The sequence below is a fragment of the Miniopterus natalensis genome, chromosome 18 (assembly GCF_054644295.1).
Source record: "Miniopterus natalensis isolate mMinNat1 chromosome 18, mMinNat1.hap1, whole genome shotgun sequence".
In the NCBI taxonomy this organism is placed as follows: domain Eukaryota; kingdom Metazoa; phylum Chordata; class Mammalia; order Chiroptera; family Miniopteridae; genus Miniopterus; species Miniopterus natalensis.
Genome location: NC_142098.1, coordinates 10,884,081 through 10,901,596, shown reverse-complemented (window position 1 = coordinate 10,901,596; position 17,516 = coordinate 10,884,081). Strand labels below are relative to the sequence as shown.

The 17,516-nt window shown below is 48.6% G+C and overlaps 1 protein-coding gene across 3 annotated transcripts; it reads right to left on the bottom strand.

The window, feature by feature from the left end:
* Positions 1–645: 645 nt before the first annotated feature.
* Positions 646–8,935, bottom strand: PRODH2 (proline dehydrogenase 2). 3 transcript variants are annotated; one of them, XM_016220945.2, is made up of 10 exons: positions 8,759–8,935; positions 8,486–8,682; positions 8,155–8,293; positions 7,987–8,073; positions 5,874–5,954; positions 5,637–5,792; positions 5,397–5,563; positions 2,217–2,327; positions 1,723–1,808; positions 646–830 (listed from the first exon to the last, which is right to left on the bottom strand). In XM_016220945.2, the coding sequence occupies exons 1-10, from the start codon at positions 8,933–8,935 to the stop codon at positions 646–648; spliced, it is 1,386 nt and encodes a 461-aa protein (XP_016076431.2). The 3 variants fall into 3 exon arrangements, with proteins under 3 accessions (XP_016076431.2, XP_087683637.1, XP_087683638.1); XM_087827511.1 differs by lacking the exon at positions 1,723–1,808 and having other exon boundaries at positions 806–830; positions 8,759–8,932; XM_087827512.1 differs by lacking the exons at positions 1,723–1,808; positions 5,637–5,792 and having other exon boundaries at positions 806–830; positions 8,759–8,932.
* Between the last annotated feature and the right edge of the window lie 8,581 nt (positions 8,936–17,516).

Below are 17,516 nucleotides of genomic sequence, written 5' to 3'. Positions count from 1 at the left end.
CTTCTCAATGTTCACCTGGCTATTCTTATGCGTACTCTGGGAAGCTCTCTTTATTATCGGGTGTCTCTGCTGGCTTTTTACAGCTTCCCTCAGCATCACCCTGATGTCCTGCGTGGGCTTCCCCATCACAGCCTGACCACTCTGGGCTGTCGCCATCTGAAGATGAGTCTGTCTACCCCTACTGGACTAAGAGCCCTGTGAGGCCAGGCCTGGGGTTGTCTTTGGCTCTGTTGTGTCCCCAGCTTTGTTCACCTCACAGTCTAGCTCAGAAGGCGCCTCAGAAAATGGCATCAAGTGAGAAAGTGGTTTGCCCCTTCCCCCGTCTCTTCCTGCACTTGTGGCCTTAGCCCAGCCTCTTGACTTTAGTGCCCCAGTGTCTGCTCTTCATCCGGGCATCCACTGCAGTGAAGGAAGTTCCAGGCGCATCGCAGGATAGACTGCTCAGGGTAGGGGAAGTTTCATTAGTCTCTGATCAATGCCCTTGCTCTGCTCCAGGATTACCTAAAGGCCTCCCAAGCTGCAGAGCACCCTAGCTGGGCTGGCTGAGGTTCAGATTAGCCCTTCTCCAAAGAGGCAGCTTCAGAGCAAGGCAGCGGCTTAGGCGATAGCTCAGGACCTTTATTGACCACATAACCCCTGGGGATGCTAATAGGGTCCCCTCAGGCTCCGCCCCAGTAGCCTCCTCCGAAGTTCTTGACTGAGCAGCTCCCATTCCCTGCGGGAACCCCGCAGCACACTCCGGTTCTCCTGGGCCCTCCGGATCAGGTAGGGGATCACTTCCTCCAGGGAGCCGTAGGGGATTGACTTATACACAGCATAGCCGGCCTGCCCTGTAGGGAGAGTGTTGGCAGGATGTGGGCTCATGCGCGGAGAGAGGTTCCCCTAGGCCCCATCGGGAAAAGGGATTTCCAGTTCTGAGAACATGGCAGACTAGAGGGTTAGACAAAATTTCCGGCTGGAAAACTGAAAATTCTGGAGTCTACATCTAAAAAATCTTCAAGTTATTAAAATACTGCCAAGAGAATAAAGAATTTACTAATCCAAGAATTAAGAGACAGTGAGAACCAGAGAGGGAGGGATGCACAAGAAGCTCCTCTGCCCTGAAGGCAAAATTGAGCTGCTAGTTGATGACTTCACAGAGCCCAGGGGCTACAGAAAATGAGGCCCAGAGTCTGAGTGGGGTGGAGGTGTAAAGAAGAACGCCCCCACATTAAGTTGGAACGCAAAAGTGTACACCCTCAGAGTAGGAGTCCCCCACTCCCAGGGAGTGGCCTTGATCATAGCAGAGCAGGTAAATCATCAGAAAAATCCATCCCTGAGAGGCTGTGGCCGTGAGTAAGTCCCTTACATATTTGCAGTCTAAATTTGCATACCTGGGATGTCTCAAGATACCTAAAGCTATGAATTTAGGGTACAATGGCAGAGGAAAACATAAACTTTCTGGACTCAGTCCCTGGGGAGCAATGCGGGAAAGGTAACGAAGCACATAGGAAATAGGACAGCAAAACAGCAGACAGCAGGCGCAGAGACCAGGGCCTGCAAGGCCTTTAGACACTGGAGCAACAGGTCTCTCTAGAAGGGTCTGGAGACTGGGCCGCCTGCAGGTTCTAGACAGGAGCATGGCCGGGCATTGGTTGAAAATGTGAGAGGGGACCTGGCGGAGAAGGAAGGAGGCCCAGGGCTGGATGGGCATGGTGGTGGCGGCGGGGGATTGGGCCATACCCAATGCCAGGGAGACGTGGTCACACATTCCCAGAAGTTGTCCAAAACAGACAGGCCCGTCCGGAGGAATGCCCAGCTCCCACATGCTGCAGAAAAGGCCACATCACCAATCCAGACAATGGCGGGATCCAGGGCTGAAAGTCAGCCATTAGGTACCCATTGGGTTATTCCAGTTATTTAAATATCGAAATACTTCTCAACTTAATGATAAATACCACAGCTCTGAGGTCCCTGAAAGCTCCCCAGTGAGTCCCAACTCCTTTCCTGACACCCTCAGACTTCCCCATGCCCCAACAAATAAGGGGTGATGCCTCATTCAGCTGGGGCCTACAGACCTACACATATAGCAGGGGTTAAATGTTTTTAATACCCTTCCCAGAATTCCTCTGAACCTCCTTTCTCCAAACTGCTCCTCCCCTTGTTCCATGTCTACCACCCTCTACCCATCCCTGGCATGTGAGTGAGGGAGAGGAAGGGAGGTCCCCACCTCATACCGTTTGGTTGCCTGGTGAACAGATTCCTCATTGTGGGAAGCCACCATGAGGTGGCACATGGGGCCACGGTGGGACACATGGGTCAGCATCAGCTCCAGACAGCGTCTGTAACTGAAGACAGTTGATCCGTTCAGCTATGGTACCTGGTGAGCAAGGGTCAGGCCTCAGGGACTGGGCATTTCTGTCCTTGGGACTTGGGGTGCCTAAGGGCAAGGATTCTGGTCATAAAATATCCCACTTCTACCCGGACCCACTGCAAGGAGCATCCCTTCTCTGAGCCTCTTTCCCGCCTTGTAACAATGCGAGTTCACCGAACAGTGACACTGAGAGGGTGAGTGAGATGAAGATGTACGGGGAGCCTTTGCACAGTGGCAGTCTCACGACAAAGGGCCACACCACGCGCAGATGACACTTTCTCAGGGTCATTCACTGCAGCATCGTCTACAGAACAAGATTAGCCACAACCCACACGTCTGTAAGTAGGGGACTGGCTAGATGACCGATGGCACATGGAGGACAGTGGAGGGCCATGCAGCTGTAAAAAGAACACGGACGCTCTGGGTACAGACACAGAAAGGTAAAAAGCCTGGCAAACGTTTCCTCAGCCGCCATAGGCCAGGTGCCAGCCTACGGCCTTCACAGGCTATGCGGGTTATTTTCCATTGCCCTCCAGACCTGAGCTTTGCTTTTATGTCCTGTGTCACCCATGGAGTCATGGGCAGGAGATCAGGAGGTGAGAGATCAGAAGGAAAGGTAGCTCAGGTGTTTTGTCCCTTAGTCCCCTCCCTGGTCCACCCTGACTGTCCTATGTGTGGCCACACCTTCTTCAGTGTGGCCCTCCCTCCTCACCTATAGCACAAGGGTCATAACAGCTTCCCACTTTTGTGGGTTCCTGGGAACCCACATCCCCTGTGGGTTCTTCGGACCTTGCCCGCACTCTAATCATTTAGTCCCTTCGCTAAGTCTCCTTTACCCCACCTGACACGCATATTCACTCATCTCACTCTCAAGTCAACCTGTGAGGTGGACGTTCTGATTACCCCATTTTACAGAGGGAGAGATTGAAGCTGAAAGAGGTTAAGCCTCTTGACCCCAGGCCACAGAGCTAGAAGTGGCCTAGCTGGGATTTGAACCCCGGCTGTCTGATGCTCCAAGGCCTGGGCTCGTTATTACCAGACTGTTTTACCTTTGAGATACGCAGTTGAGTGGAAAAGCAAGGAGCAGTATGTAGACACGATGCCTTTTGCAAATACAAAGCCTTTGTGTTGGCCTCTCTGTGCGTAAAGGAACTTAGGAAACACATGGAAGAAACTAACAAAAGGGGTTACCTGCGGGGCCAAGGAGACTCATGATTAGATGGAGATTTGGGTCAAAATGAGATATGTCAGTGTATTCATTTTCATATCAGTGTAATCATTTTCATATCATTTTGATTTTTGAACCATGTGAGTTTATTAATTTTTCAAAATCTATATTAAAATATAAGCAATACCATGCCAGAGAGGAGGTGCAGAAATTGGAACAGTGCTGGTAAGAATGAAAAATGGTGCAGGTCTCTGAAACACCATCTGGCAGGTCTTCAGAAGTTTAAACACGAAGTTACCAGGTGACCCTGCAATCCCACTCCCAGATAATTGAACTTTCAGGAGAATTGAAAATGTATTTTTACACAAAAATGTGTACATGGCCCGGCTGGTGTGGCTCAGCGGTTGAACATCGACCTATGACCTAGGAGATTGTGGTTGGATTCCTGGTCAGGGCACATGCCCTTGTTGTGGGCTCGATCCCCAGTAGGGGGCGTGCAGGGGGCAGCCGATAAATGACTCTCTTCTCATTGATGTTTCTCTCTCTCCCTCTCTCTGAATCAATAAAGACATATTTAAAATTAAAAAAAAAAAATCTACTGAGTTAATTGTACACTTTTAAATGGTGAATTTTATGGTATGTGAATTATATGGTACTTGCCTAGAAACACTCCATGGCCTTGGATGTAACCCTAGGTTCCAGCCACGGCTTGACCACTTGCCCTGATATCTTGGGTAAGTCATTGCAGCTGTACAAACCTCTCCTTGAACCACTGTGAAATGGAGTCAGACTTTGAAAGCTCCTTGAGGAAAGGACCTAGGGCCACCTTGGTTGCTACTGCAACCAGGGTCTAAAACCCAGCCTGATCTAAATCAGGTGGTTGGCAAGTATGTGTTAAAGAAACAAATTCCTTCCTCCCAGAGCCATGGATGGGGTGGGGCTCCAAGGAGCTCACTCACTTCTTGCCCCAGCACGGGGTGATTTGCGGTGGGTAAGAGTGCAGGTTCTACAGTGAGTCTGCCTGGGCTCAAATCTTGGCCCTCCCACTTACTAGGTATGTGACCTTGGATAAGTGATTCCACTTCTCAGTGCCTCAGTTTCACCCTGTGTGTAATGGGGATGATCCTCATTGTACCTACTGCTCGGAGCTGTTTGTTGATTCATTCAGCAGATCTGTACTGAGTGAGCACGGCCATACAACAGGCACAATTTTAAGCGCTGAAGGTTCAGCACCGAACAAATCAGAAACCCCTGCCCTCCTGGGCCCACACACCAGTGGGGGAGACAGAGAGTGAGCAACTTAATATGAAACTATACTCAACTACTGGTAAGTGCTAAAGAGAAAAAAATACCGCGGAAGAGGTGGGTGAGGAGGTGTTCTAGCTTTTGATTGGTAGGTCAGGGAAGGTCCCCTGAGAGGGTGCCCACACACAAAGACTGAAGGAGGTGAGGGACTGAGCCATGCGGCTGTCCGGAGGGAGAACATTCTAGGCAGTGGGACAGGGAGTGCAAAGGCTTGGGAGCATCAAGGAGTGCAGTGAGTGAGGGAAGAGTGGAAAGAAAAGTTAGAGAGGTGACAGTGACCAGGTCCTATGGGGCCTTGCGGGCTGCTGTAAGAATTTGGGGTTTTCTGAGGATGCAGTGGGCTCCATGGAAGGATTTTAAACTGAGAAGGGACATGATTTGACTTGGGTTCCCCACTGGCTGCTTGTGGGGAACTGACTGGGAAGAGGGGACAGAGGTGGGAAGTGGCGGTGTCCTAGGAAGAGGGAGTGATGTGTAGACACATACAGGATGCTCAGCATCATGGGCAGTGAGCGCTAACGGTAGATGTTATTATTATTTGTCTCAGAGGAGGGCCTGGCCCATTCCTACCTCCGACTGGTAGCCTCATAGTCGGGCTGAGTGGGATCTTCAGTCCCTTGAAGCCGAGCCCTCTCCCTCTCCTTGTCCAGATAGGCCCCTCGTACCAGCTTCACTCCGAAGGCCAGGCCGGCCCTATCCGCAGCCTCGGCATCCCGCCTCAGCCGCTCATGGGTGTCCTGCCAGGGCACACGCGCAGCTTCAGGTCAGGGTGCTGGAACCCCAGCCAACTCCCCGGAACCCACCACACACCTTCAGATAGGCCTGGTAGGTGTTCCACACCCAGGGCCCGCCCTCCCTGGAGCTGTTCCAGAGCAAGGCCAGGGAAGCCACCAGCAGAGAGAGAGCAGGATTCAGCGAGGTGTACTCAGCATCCACCAGGAGCCTCACGCGTTGGGCCCGGGCATGCTGAGGGTGAGAGAGGCTACGGTCAGAGCCCAGGGGTGCCCAGCAGGTGCAGCGCAGCCAGGCCACGGCGCAAGGCATTACCTGTACCACCCGCTGCAAGCGGCTCAGAGAGGCCTGGAGATGCTGGTTTTGCTCGGTGCTGAGGCCAGAGACCTGGAAGTCCTGGGGGAAGGCAGCAGGGAAGGCGAGAGCAGCTCAGGACACTCTTCCAGGGCCTGTCTCCTCTCCCCCGCCACCAGGAAGGGAAACATGTTTAGAAATGTTTAGAAATCTGAAAAGTTGCTTTATCACATATATACAATTTACTGAAGTGTAATATAATGGTTAAGAGCCCAGAATCTGAGTCTGAATCCTGGTTTTACCACTTACTGTGTGGCCTTGAGCAAGTCATATAACCTCTCTGGGCCTCAATTTTCTCCTCTGTAAAATGGAGATGATAGTAGTAGCTTCCTCATGGAGTTATGTGGATAAAAATGGTTTATTAAGTGGGATGTGCCTGGACATAACAAGAGCAGGACAGTGCCAGCACATAACAAGCACCCAGTACAATGATCCTACTCGACAGGTGTTACTTCATTATGATCGTAGGTGACTGCACATGCTATCTTGTTCATTTACTTTCCACAATGATCCCAGTAGACAGGCGTTATTCCAAGCCCCATTTTCAGTGAGGAAACCGAAGCTCGGAGAGAGAAGTGACCTGGGATTCACCAAGCAGTGGCGAGCTCACAATAAACATCATAGTGTTTCCTCCTATTAGTCTCTTAGGACCTCAGTTTCCTCCTCAGATACCAAGGCCTCACTGCAGCCCACTAGGCTCCTCTGGGCTGGCCCCTCCCACTCTCTGCCTTGCTCTCTGCCCTCCAAGCACACTGGCCTCCCTGCTATTGAACATGCCAGGTACCTTCCCACCTCTGAGCCTTTGCTCTGGCTGTTCCTTCTGCCTGGAACACTTCCTGCAGAGGCCCGCTTACCTCTCCTCCAGATCTCTTCCAATATCCCCTTCTCAACGAGCTTTTCTCTGGTTTAAATTTGCAACTCCCTCTCTGGGGCTTTCCTTTCCCCTTCCTCAGCCTTATTTCCCCCTTCAGTTGTTACATATTGGCATTGGTCTTCATTATTGTTTCTTACCCCCCCTTCCCCGCCCCCTAGCAAGTGAGTGCCTCGAAGGCAGGCAGTTTGTTTGTCTTGGTCACGGCTCCTCCACCCCTAGCACAGCACCTGGAAGCATTTAGGGAATTAATACAATTGTAACTTGGAAATTGTAACTGCCTCTAACTCAATCTTGTTATAGGGTTTCAAAAGGGAAACATCAACATGCCCCTTGCAGCACTGGTTAGGGTGGTAGAGACTTAGAGGCCACCAGGGTGTCCATCCCAGGAGAGATGAATCACACAGCTGGGGATCGAGCCCGCAACCCAGGCACGTGCCCTGAGTGGGAATCAAACCTCGATCTCCTGGATCATAGGTCGATGCTCAACTGCTGAACCACACCGGCCGGGCCAGGGACAGATGATTTAAAGCAGGTATAGTTCGATGTTAACAATGGCAGGTATATTGGTGTCCACTGTAAAATTATTTCAACTTTTCGATGTTTGAAAATTTTTATAATGAAATGTTGGGAAAATATGCCCCCAAACAGTACATACTTGGCAAAAAAATATCACAATAATAAAGATATACATTATACAGGATAGAATGGGTGCCAATGGTAAGCAAGGCAGAAATAGGATGTGAAAATAAAAAGGAATGAAGGAAGGAATGGATGGATGGATGGATGGATGGATGGATGGATGGATGGATGGATGGATGGACAGATGATTAAATCAAACCCCATTAGTCTAATCACAACTTCACACGCTAGCACACACTAGCATAACTGAATCGATTGATAAAATATTGATATACTTTCTTCTGGTTGATAGAAAGCTGTTGTCTCGATCACTCCTCAGAGCTCAGAGGAGCTCCCCTAGACCCCTCTCCTAGGCCCCCAGGTGAGCCCTATTCCATCCATTCCAACCATGCCCCAGGGCTACAGCCACATTTATCGTAATTGTGCTGAACCTGGAAAGTAGTGGTAGTTAAATAGTTGGAACATCCCACTTGCAGGTGTCTGCTGCCTCCAAGTCCAGGGGACTCTGCTCCTGACATTCCCCAGCAGCCATTTATTTTTCCAGCAGCCTGAGGTCCTTACCTTTCCAGAGTCCATGGCTTCTGCCAGCCTCTCAGGGCTCAGCTCCACGGAAGCCTCTGGCCTTCTGACCCATGAAGTTAGCTCCTTCTGGAATGGGATGTGGGTGGGGTGGTGAGGGGGACACGGTGGGCAGCCACGCCTTCCCCCCACATCCTGCCAGTCCCTTACACAGAGCCGAGTGCTGGTCAGCGCCGTCACCTTCAGCTGCATGAGGACATTCCCAGTTGGGCCAGTGGTCTCCAGGAGGCTCCGTGACAGGTCCACACACCGCAGCATAGCTCTGAGGTTCCCCTCATACCAGGCCTCGCTGCCCAACCAGCAGGCATCAGGTCCCGAAGCCTGCGGACCCCTTTCCACCGTCCTCCCAGCCTCCCTGGGCCCTGGCCCCCTACTCAACCAGTCTTTTTTAAAATTTTATTTTTAATCTAACTCCCATGACAAGCCAGGGACTAGGCACTTGTGGACTGTGATTGCCCATGAAGTGGCTGTGCTCACTCACCCAGTCTTGACAGCTGAGTCTGGCTCCTCCTCTGTGGGCACTGCCAGCAGGGGCCGGAGGCTTAGGGTCTGGAGTTGCTGGACGCAGCCCCTCACCTCCTCTGCCGTCTCACCAGCCACAAACTGTCCATAGATGGATGCTCGGAGAAGTGCGCCTGAGAACCGGGAACCCAGGAGTCGCTGAGACCAGGCCTGGAGCTGGGGTGACAGGGAGCCAGGGCTCAAAGCCAGACCCTGGGGAGCCCTTAGGCCCGTGCCCAAGGTCACTGCTCACCGCCAGGCCATGGGTGACCAGAGGGGGCCAGGCACACAGCCGTAGCACCAGCAATGCCCGCGTCAGTTCCCCTGTGCCCTTGAGGTGGAAGGCCCCACCATCAAAGCTCAGGGGCTGCCAGCCTTGGGTTGGGGAGCCAGCCTGGGAGTAGAGGACTGGACAGGTCCGGAACATCATGAATCCCTCACCACTTCCAACCAGGTAAAGGGGCTTTGGAGGCAGCTGTGCTACCAGCTGGGGACAGTGACTGATTAACCAGACAGTAGGCAGGGAAAGGCAAATCTTCAGGATCACAGGCTCCTTGGGGGGCAGTTAATTATTAACTGATGGGGACAGAGTTCAAAATAACATGGACGGAAAAGGAAAACCTCGAATAGCAACCCTCAAACCCCTCAGCATAATAGCTCACAATTATTCGGTGTCTATATGCCAGTGGGTCCTGAGTGAGAGCTCGGCTCTGGGAGCAAAGATCTCTGGGCTCAAGGCAGTTTGGCTTTGAGATCTTGGGCAAGTTACTTGACATCTCTTGTTGCAATCGCTTTATCTTAAAATGAAAAAGAGTGCAGCGTTATTGAATAAATTTGAAAGAGCATACAACCTGTAACCCAGCTGTTTCAAGTTCCTAGAGAACTTGAACATGGGCATCAGGAAATACGCGCAGGAAGGAAAGTTCATAGCAGCACTGTGTGCAATAGCTCCGAATGGGAATCACCCAACTTCTATCAACTACAGAGTGATCAATACATGGTGGTATATCCATACAACGGAATACTATACAGCAGTGAAAAGAACAGACTCGTGACACACACAGCCACATGTGTAAATCTCACACACGTATGTTAAGTGAAAGAAGCCAGACACCAAAGAGGACGTGCTTTGTTGTTCCATTCGATAAACTTGAAAGCAGGGAAAATAAAATGAAGCAATGAAGTGTTAGGGACACATACATGGGTGGTCCAGCTATAAAGAGAAGACAAAGCAAGAAAATGATTACCTTGGGTGGTGGGAGGAGCTGTCACTGGGTAGGGGTTTATGGGGGCTTCTATGTCCTTTATTTTTTTCATTGACTTCAGAGAGAGGAAGAGAGAGATAGAAACATCAATGATGAGAGTCATTGACCGGCTGCCTCCTGCACGCTCCCTGCTGGGGATCGAGCCCCAACCCGGCCTGACCGGGAATCGAACCCCGATCTCCTGGATCCTAGGTCAATGCTCAGCCCCTGAGCCCCGCATGCCGGGCTATGTTCTTTATTCTTAGGGTGATGGTGATTCACGGTTGCTCGCATAAGTATTCGTTAAAGCCATACATCTATATTTTATACTCCTGAGTGTAAAATACACTTCACAATAAAAAGTAAAAAATTAATCATGGGTGAGGGTAGGAATAAAAAAAGCACCTATTGGTCTCACGGAGTTGTCAGGAAGATTCGAGTTCATGGGCTCACGCAAACTGGCCCACAGTATGAGCTCAGTGAGGGCTGCCTGCGATCAGTGCGTGCTGGGCACGCACAACCCCACTGGTTCCTGTGCCCCTGGGAGGGATATACCATTAATCATCCCTGTGTCTGGGGATCCAAAATCCACCTCAGGTTCAATGATTCACTAGAGGGACTCACAGAACTCAGAAAAGCTTTTTACTCACAGTTATGGTGAATTACACTGAACGGATACAGATTGAACGTATCAAAAGGAAGGAGGAGCATATGGTCCAGGAGACGCCAGGCACGAGAGTCTAGCTGTCCTTTCCCTGTAGAATCAAGTGACTAGTACCCGGTTCTCTCAGCGACAGTGACAACATACATAGAGCACTGCAGCCAGGGATGCTCACATGAGCCTCGGTGTCCAGGCATTTTACTGAAGTCAGTCACATAGGCTTGGCTGATCTCCCACATGACTGAACTTAGCCTCCAGCCCCTCCAGAGGACACGCTGATACTGCACAGAGCAAGGCCCCCAGGTCAACCAGGACACTCATGGAGCAGGGTATTCCAGGGGCTTAGAGGTTACCTCCCAGGAGCTGGGCAAAATTAATCCTTTACTGAGCAACCCCCCTCCCCCAACCACAGATGTTATAAGCAGAGGCTCAGAGAGGTAGAGATATCTGCCTGAAGTCACACAGCGAGCTGGTGGCCAAGTGTGGTTTGAATGACCTTGTCTCCTAGACCCCAGGCCTGAAGAGTTTAGCCACCCCTTTCTACAGTTTTTTCTTTAGTACCCAATTCACAAAACTGAGTGACTGGACTCAGATGATAAATCCAGCAAAACCTGAGCTAAAGTCTTTAAACTTTTAAAAAATTACATGCACAGCTCTTATTTTAAAAATAAAGGAACACAAAAGGAGGCAAAGTGACAAATGAGTCTTTCTCCCACTCCTGAATGTCAGTCTCTCAATTTCCTCCCTTTAAGGTAATGGGGTATTCTTACAAAGATAGTCTGTGCATAAAAATGAACCTATACATATCATTTATTTATTATATACATAAGAAAATATTACTTATAATTTTGCACATTAATTTTTTTTTTACTTAACAATGCTTTTTGAAAGATAATTCCCATCTTAGAACTTATATGCCTCTTATTTCTGTCTCAAATTTGAAAGATTCTACAGTATTTAATCTTTGATAAAATTCACCAGTAAAGCCATTTGGACCTGCAGTTTTCTTTGTGGGGAGGTATTTAATCATGAATTCAATTTCTTTAATAAATATGGAGCTCCTTATATTTTCTATTTCATTTTGTATCAGCTTTCATACTTTTTTTTGTTTCCCAAAGACTTGTCATTTAATCAAATTGTCAAATCTGTTGGCACAATTCATGATATTCTTTTTATGTCCTTTTAATGACTATAGCATTTATAATGATAACTTTTTTATTCTTGATATTGGTGATTTCTTTTTTTTAAAAATAGTTTATTGATTGTGAGAGAGAGAGGGAGAGGGAAAGAGAGAAAAACATTGATCAGCTGCCTCCTGCACAGCCCTGACTGGGGATCGAGCCCGCAACCAGCACATGTGCCCTGACCGGGAATCGAACCCCAATCGCCTGGATCCTAGGTCGACGCTCAACCGCTGAGCCACGCCTGGCCGGGCTTTCACTGTCTTTTAATATCAGTGTTTCCCCCAAACATTTGAAAGTAAGTTAAAGGCCTTATGACAGACATATAAGCACACATGCCTTAACAACATTTCCCTCCACACCACCATTCTCACATGTAAGAAGTGTCAATAATATCTTAGTATCTGATATTTCATTCATGTTCAGATTTCCCCAATTGTCTCTGAAATGGCTTTTATAGTTGTTTTTTAAAAAAAACAGAGTCAATCCAGGTTCATGCTTTGCATTTGGTTGTTATATCTCTTGAGCATTTGGGGGATGAAGGGCTGATTTTACTTCGAGTGTACTGGAGAGCCATGGAAGATTTTGGGTAGGGAAGAGAGACTCTCAGATTTAAGCTTTCCGAAGATCCCCTGGCTGCTGAGTGGAGAGGAGATCAGAGAAGGAGACTGAGGCTAGAAGCCAAAGAGGAGGCTGAGGCTGAGGCTGAGGCAGGGACAAGGGTGCAAGGATGAAGCTGAACCTGAGTGGGGCTGGGAGAGGGGAAAGATACGCAGGAGGCCATGTGGATCAGTGATGGTAACCCTAAGTCCCAAGGGTGACAGACATGGAGACTTTGATCAGATGCAGCATCTGAGTGACACTGTCCCCTCACCCTGACCCCCCAAAACTTTCCCATGAGAACCCCAAGTTCAGGGAATCAAGCACAGAGATTATGGTCAAGTGCGGGGCTCAGAGTCATCTGCTTCTGAGCCCATCCAAGGTTTCCCCTTGCAACCTCTGAACTACCCCTTCCCCATTCCCTGCAGGTTTGGTTTCCTAATAGGCCGCAGTCCCCAGGGACAAGCAGCACACATTAGGTGTTATAACTATTTGTTGAATGAATGTATGAAACAGACTAAGAGTGATGTCTCACCCCTCTGACACCTCCAGGCGAATGAGCATTTGACTCCCTGGACCAATCTCAATGTATGAATCCTCCTGCATGGTTCCCATCTCAAGGACACCTCACCCTTGCCCCCATTTTTCTGAGAAAAAAGAAAGAACTTTAAATGGTTTACAAGTCCCATCAATGTTTCAACCTTGGATGCACATTGAGATCACCTAGGGAGATTTTAATTTTATTATTAAAATTATTATACAATAAAAATATTTTTTATAATTTTAACATGTATAGATTTTATGTACACACACACACACCACTGCAATCAAGATAAGAACTCCTGCCCTGGCTGGTGTTGCTCAGTGTTTAGAGCATGGGCCCTCTCACTGAACGGTCACCGGTTCCATTCCCGGTCAAGGGCGCGTACCTGGGTTGCAGGTTCAATCCCTGGTCCTGGTGCAGGAAGCTACCAAGCAGAGGCAACCAATCGACGTGTATCTCTCACACTGATGTTTCTCCCCCACCCTCCTTCCCTTCCACTCTCTCTCTCAAAAACAAAAATTAAATTAAATTAAAAAGGCTATTGTTCCAGTTATTTACTGTTGCAAAATAAACTATCCATAATCTTGGTGGCTTAAAACAACTGCAATATTTTATTTTGCTTACAAATTGGCAATTTGTGCAGGACTCAGTCTAGCTATCTTATTTCTGCTCCATGTACTATGAGCAGGAGCAGCTCAACTTGAGGCCGGAGGGTGCACTTTCAAGTTGCTATATGCACGTCTGACAACCTGATGCTGGCTAGTTGGCTGGAATCTCAGTCAAGGCTGCAGGCTGGGGGCCTCAGTTCCTCTCTATAAGATACTTGGGCTTCTTTACAACCTGGTGGTTGAGTTCTGAGACTGAGCATCCTAAGGGAAATATGAAGTTGTGTTGCCTTTTATGACCTAGTCTTGGAAGTCACACAGCGTCATTTCTGCCACAGTCAAAAACCTGCTCAGATCAAAGTAGGAACATAGTTCCTATTTTATCTTTCAGTGGATAGTGTCAAGTCACATTGTAAGAGGAGCAAATCTTGTTGTGGTCATTTTTGAAAAATACAATCTGTCACAATAAATTAAGACCTGAAAGAGTATCAGATATTGGAATTCTCAAAATCAGACTATAAACTAGCCCTTTGTAAAATGTTTAAAAAAATAAAATACACAATCACAAATATAAGCAAACAACAAGAGTGTCAGGAATAAAAAAAGTTTATTTGAAAAAAATAAAACAAAAGATGAAACTTCTGGAGATGAAAACTCTAATAATTATAATTCTTAAAATTAAAATGAAAAACTCAGTGCATTTAGACATAACTGAAGACAGAATTATTGAGATACATCAGAAGAAATTACACAGCACAGAGAGCCAAGTAGATGAATGTGTGAGAGGTTAAGATACATTGAATATCAAACGAAAGTCTTCCAAACAGAAATTAGAGGGAATGCAGGAAAGGCAATCTTTGAAATAATAATGACTGAAAATTTTCTCAAACTGATGAAAAACATAAATCCATAGTCCCAAGAAACAAGCATATCCTAAACTAGAGAAATAAAAGAAATTCATGACTAAACACATCAAAATGAAATTGTATAACATTGGCAGTAACTGGAGCTATTCTCTATCTCTGCATCATCTGGAGTACAGTATTGAAATAAATTTCTAGGCCCAAGAAGGAGCCGCTCTGCCTGGGGTGCCATCTCAGCAAAACAAAACTTAGTTAACTTGCATGTCCCTGTAAACGCTGTGACCAGGAGCGCAGTGTATTCAGTCGCCAGCCCCCCAGCGCCAAGCAAGCCAACTTTAGGCCGCCTCGTTCCAAACAAAGTTGACTGTGTGGCCCAGTCAATCAGGTATTTTCTATGTCTCTTCCTTTTTCTTTATTGATTTTTAAAAAAATCCTCACCCAAAGATATTTTTCCATTGCTTCTCAGAGAGAGTGGAAGGAAAGAGGGAGAGAAGGAAAGAGGGAGAGAGGGAGAGAGGGAGAGAGGGAGAGAGGGAGAGAGGGAGAGAGGGAGAGAGGGAGAGAGGGAGGGAGAGAGGGAGAGAGGGAGAGAGGGAGGGGGGGAGCATCGTTGTGAGAGAGACACACAGATTGGTTGCCTCCCGCACGAGCCTGGGCTGGGCAGGCCAGGGATTGAGCCTGCAGCCGAAGTACATGCCCTTGACCGAAATCGAACCCAGGACCCTTCAGTCCACAGGCCCTCTATGCCCAAACGGGCTAGGGCTTCTTTACTCATTTTTAAACAATAGCATGGACTAGACTCCCCACAAATTCTTAATGAAAAGAATGGTTGATCATCACAGACAAAGTAAAGGCAAGGAGGTAGAAATAACTGGCTCATAGAGAAGAAAAGCATTTATTCTAACCTCCCAGAAGCACAAAACTAGAACTGGGGGGAAGCGAAGCTGAAGAAGACAGTGTGGGAAGGGGACGGCCTAGGTGGGGAGTGTTGAGTGCCCGGCAGAATAGGCAGAACACAGTGTGCTGCTCAGCAGCAGCCATGGAAGTTTCTTTCTTTTTATTTTGTTTTATTATCATTTTTTAATCCTCACTAGGGGATATTTTTTCCATTGCTTTTCAGAGAGAGTGGAAGGGGGGGAGAGAGAGAGACATCGATGTGAGGAGGGCACATCGATTGGTTGCCTCCCTCAGGAGCCCCAACTGGGGCTGGGAATCGAATCTGCAACCCAGGTATGTGCCCTTGGCCAGAATTGAACCCGGGACATTTCAGTCTCAGGCCAAGGCTCTAACCACTGAGCCAAACTAGCTATGGCCATGGAAGTTTCTTGACAAATGTTCCCAGATGGTCCCTCTGTGGGTTGTCACACATTTTGTGGCGAGAGGCACAGTTGTAAGTGGAAGAACAGCTGTGGGGTCAGAGTCCTCTCATCGGTCTGAGTGGGTCACCTGATGACCATGAGTCAATCCCTGGGGCTGGAGAAGAAGGTACTCCGGCCAGGTCCGGGTGATGCCCCTTTCATGGAGCCCCGAGAAGAGCGGGCAACTTAGAACACAGAAAGCCGGGCTGAGGTGGGGGCTAAGCAGGGCCTCCTGCGAGAGTCACCATGGAAAGCGGTGAATGGACACTGGGTGGCAGAACCACAGGGCTAGTGAGCGATTCTGATGGTTCCAGGAGAGAACACAGAAAAAGAACTTAGGCCTGGCTGGTGTGGCTCTGGTTGAGCACCGTCCCACGCACCAGAAAGTCCCGGATTGATTCGCTGTCAGGGCACTTGCCCCGTTGCTGGCTCTGTCCCCAGTCTGGGATGCGCAGGAGGCAGCCAATCGATGGTCCTCCCTCATGGACCTTTCCATATCTCTACCCCTCTCCTTTCCTCTCTCTCTAAAATCAATAAAAAACACTTAAGGGGAAGAACCTAGAATAGGGACTGGCATGTGGAAACAGCTCACAAATGCTGTCTGCCGGTTGTTAAGTATTCAGCGGCCTGCTATCAGCCATAGCTAAGGAGAAATGCCCTAAGGTGACCTTCGTGATTTATTGTTGCCCATAGCACTGGCCTCCATTCCTGCCTTGACCCATATTTCCCGGGGACGATTTGGGGCGATCCCTCTGCACTTTGCGCCCCTCCAGCCCTCTTTGCCTCCGTATCCCCCACAGCTGCTTGGCCTTTACTATTGGGGCTTGGTGACCACTTAACGGGCAGAGGACACTTCCGCCACCACCAAGTTGTTTTTTATTTATTTTTTATTTTTTATTTTTTAAATATATCTTTATTGATTTCAGAGAGAGGAAAGGAGGGTGAGAGAGAGATAGAAACATCAATGATGAGAGAGCCATTGATCAGCTGCCTAGCCCGCAACCCGGGCATGTGCCCTGACCGGGAATCGAACCCTGATCTCCTGGATCCCAGGTCGATGCTCAACCGCTGAGCCACGCCCGGCCGGGCAGTGTTGTTGTTTTTTAAACATGTTTTAAAAAAATTAATTTTAGAGAGAGGCAGGGAGGGAGATAGAGAGATAGAAACATGGATGATGAGAGAGAAACATCAACGATCGGCTGCCTCCTGCACGCCCCCCAACTGGAGCTGGAGCTGGAAACCCGGGCACGTGCCCTGACCGGGAATCGAACAGGGGCCTCCTGGTTCATGGGTGGGCGCTCCCACTGAGCCTGCTGGCCGGGCTCCACCGAGTATTTATCTGCAGCACGGCCCTTCCTCAGAACTCTGGGCTCCAATACACAGCAGCTTACTTAGAGTCTCAGGCTAGACGGGCTCTTCTCAAACGGGGCGGTCCCGTCCCCTGGTGGGAGTTGGGCAGTTTGCACAAACGTCGGCTGCCACACTGATAGGCGGGCGCTACAGACATTTAGAGGTCAGGGACCAGAAATGCTGGACACTGTGTCCGCAACCTGGACAACGGGAAAGTGTCCCTGAAGGCACTCATGTGGGTAAACATTGTTTTATAATGATCTGAAATGAATAATATAACATATATACGCATGAAAAATTTTGGTATGAATGAAAATATGCTGGTTTTTTCTTAAATGAAACTGATATAAGTAGAATAAAAGTTGTTTGTATCAATTAACTAAAAACCCCATTCAAACTGGCAGAAGGAAGAGGGTTATTTATGATTGCAACTAACTGAAGGCTTCATTCAGATGGACTTCAGTGGGATGGGAATTTATAGCCCAAGAGTAGCTCTGAGTTCAGGTTCAGCTGGATCCAGGGGCTTGTTGTAACCAGGAACTTGTCTCATTCAACAATATCCATATAAATCAAGAGGGACTAGATCCTGGGCAGACAGAGCAATA

Excerpts from the sequence above, each read along its gene's own strand:
- PRODH2 (XM_016220945.2), bottom strand. The coding sequence starts at position 8,935 with ATGATGTTCCGGACCTGTCCAGTCCTCTACTCCCAGGCTGGCTCCCCA. Across the intron at positions 8,294-8,485 it reads GACTCAGCTGTCAAGACTGG|CGAGGCCTGGTATGAGGGGA; the intron begins GTGAGTGAGCAC and ends CTGGTTGGGCAG. Across the intron at positions 1,809-2,216 it reads GTTCACCAGGCAACCAAACG|CATGTGGGAGCTGGGCATTC; the intron begins GTATGAGGTGGG and ends CCTTTTCTGCAG.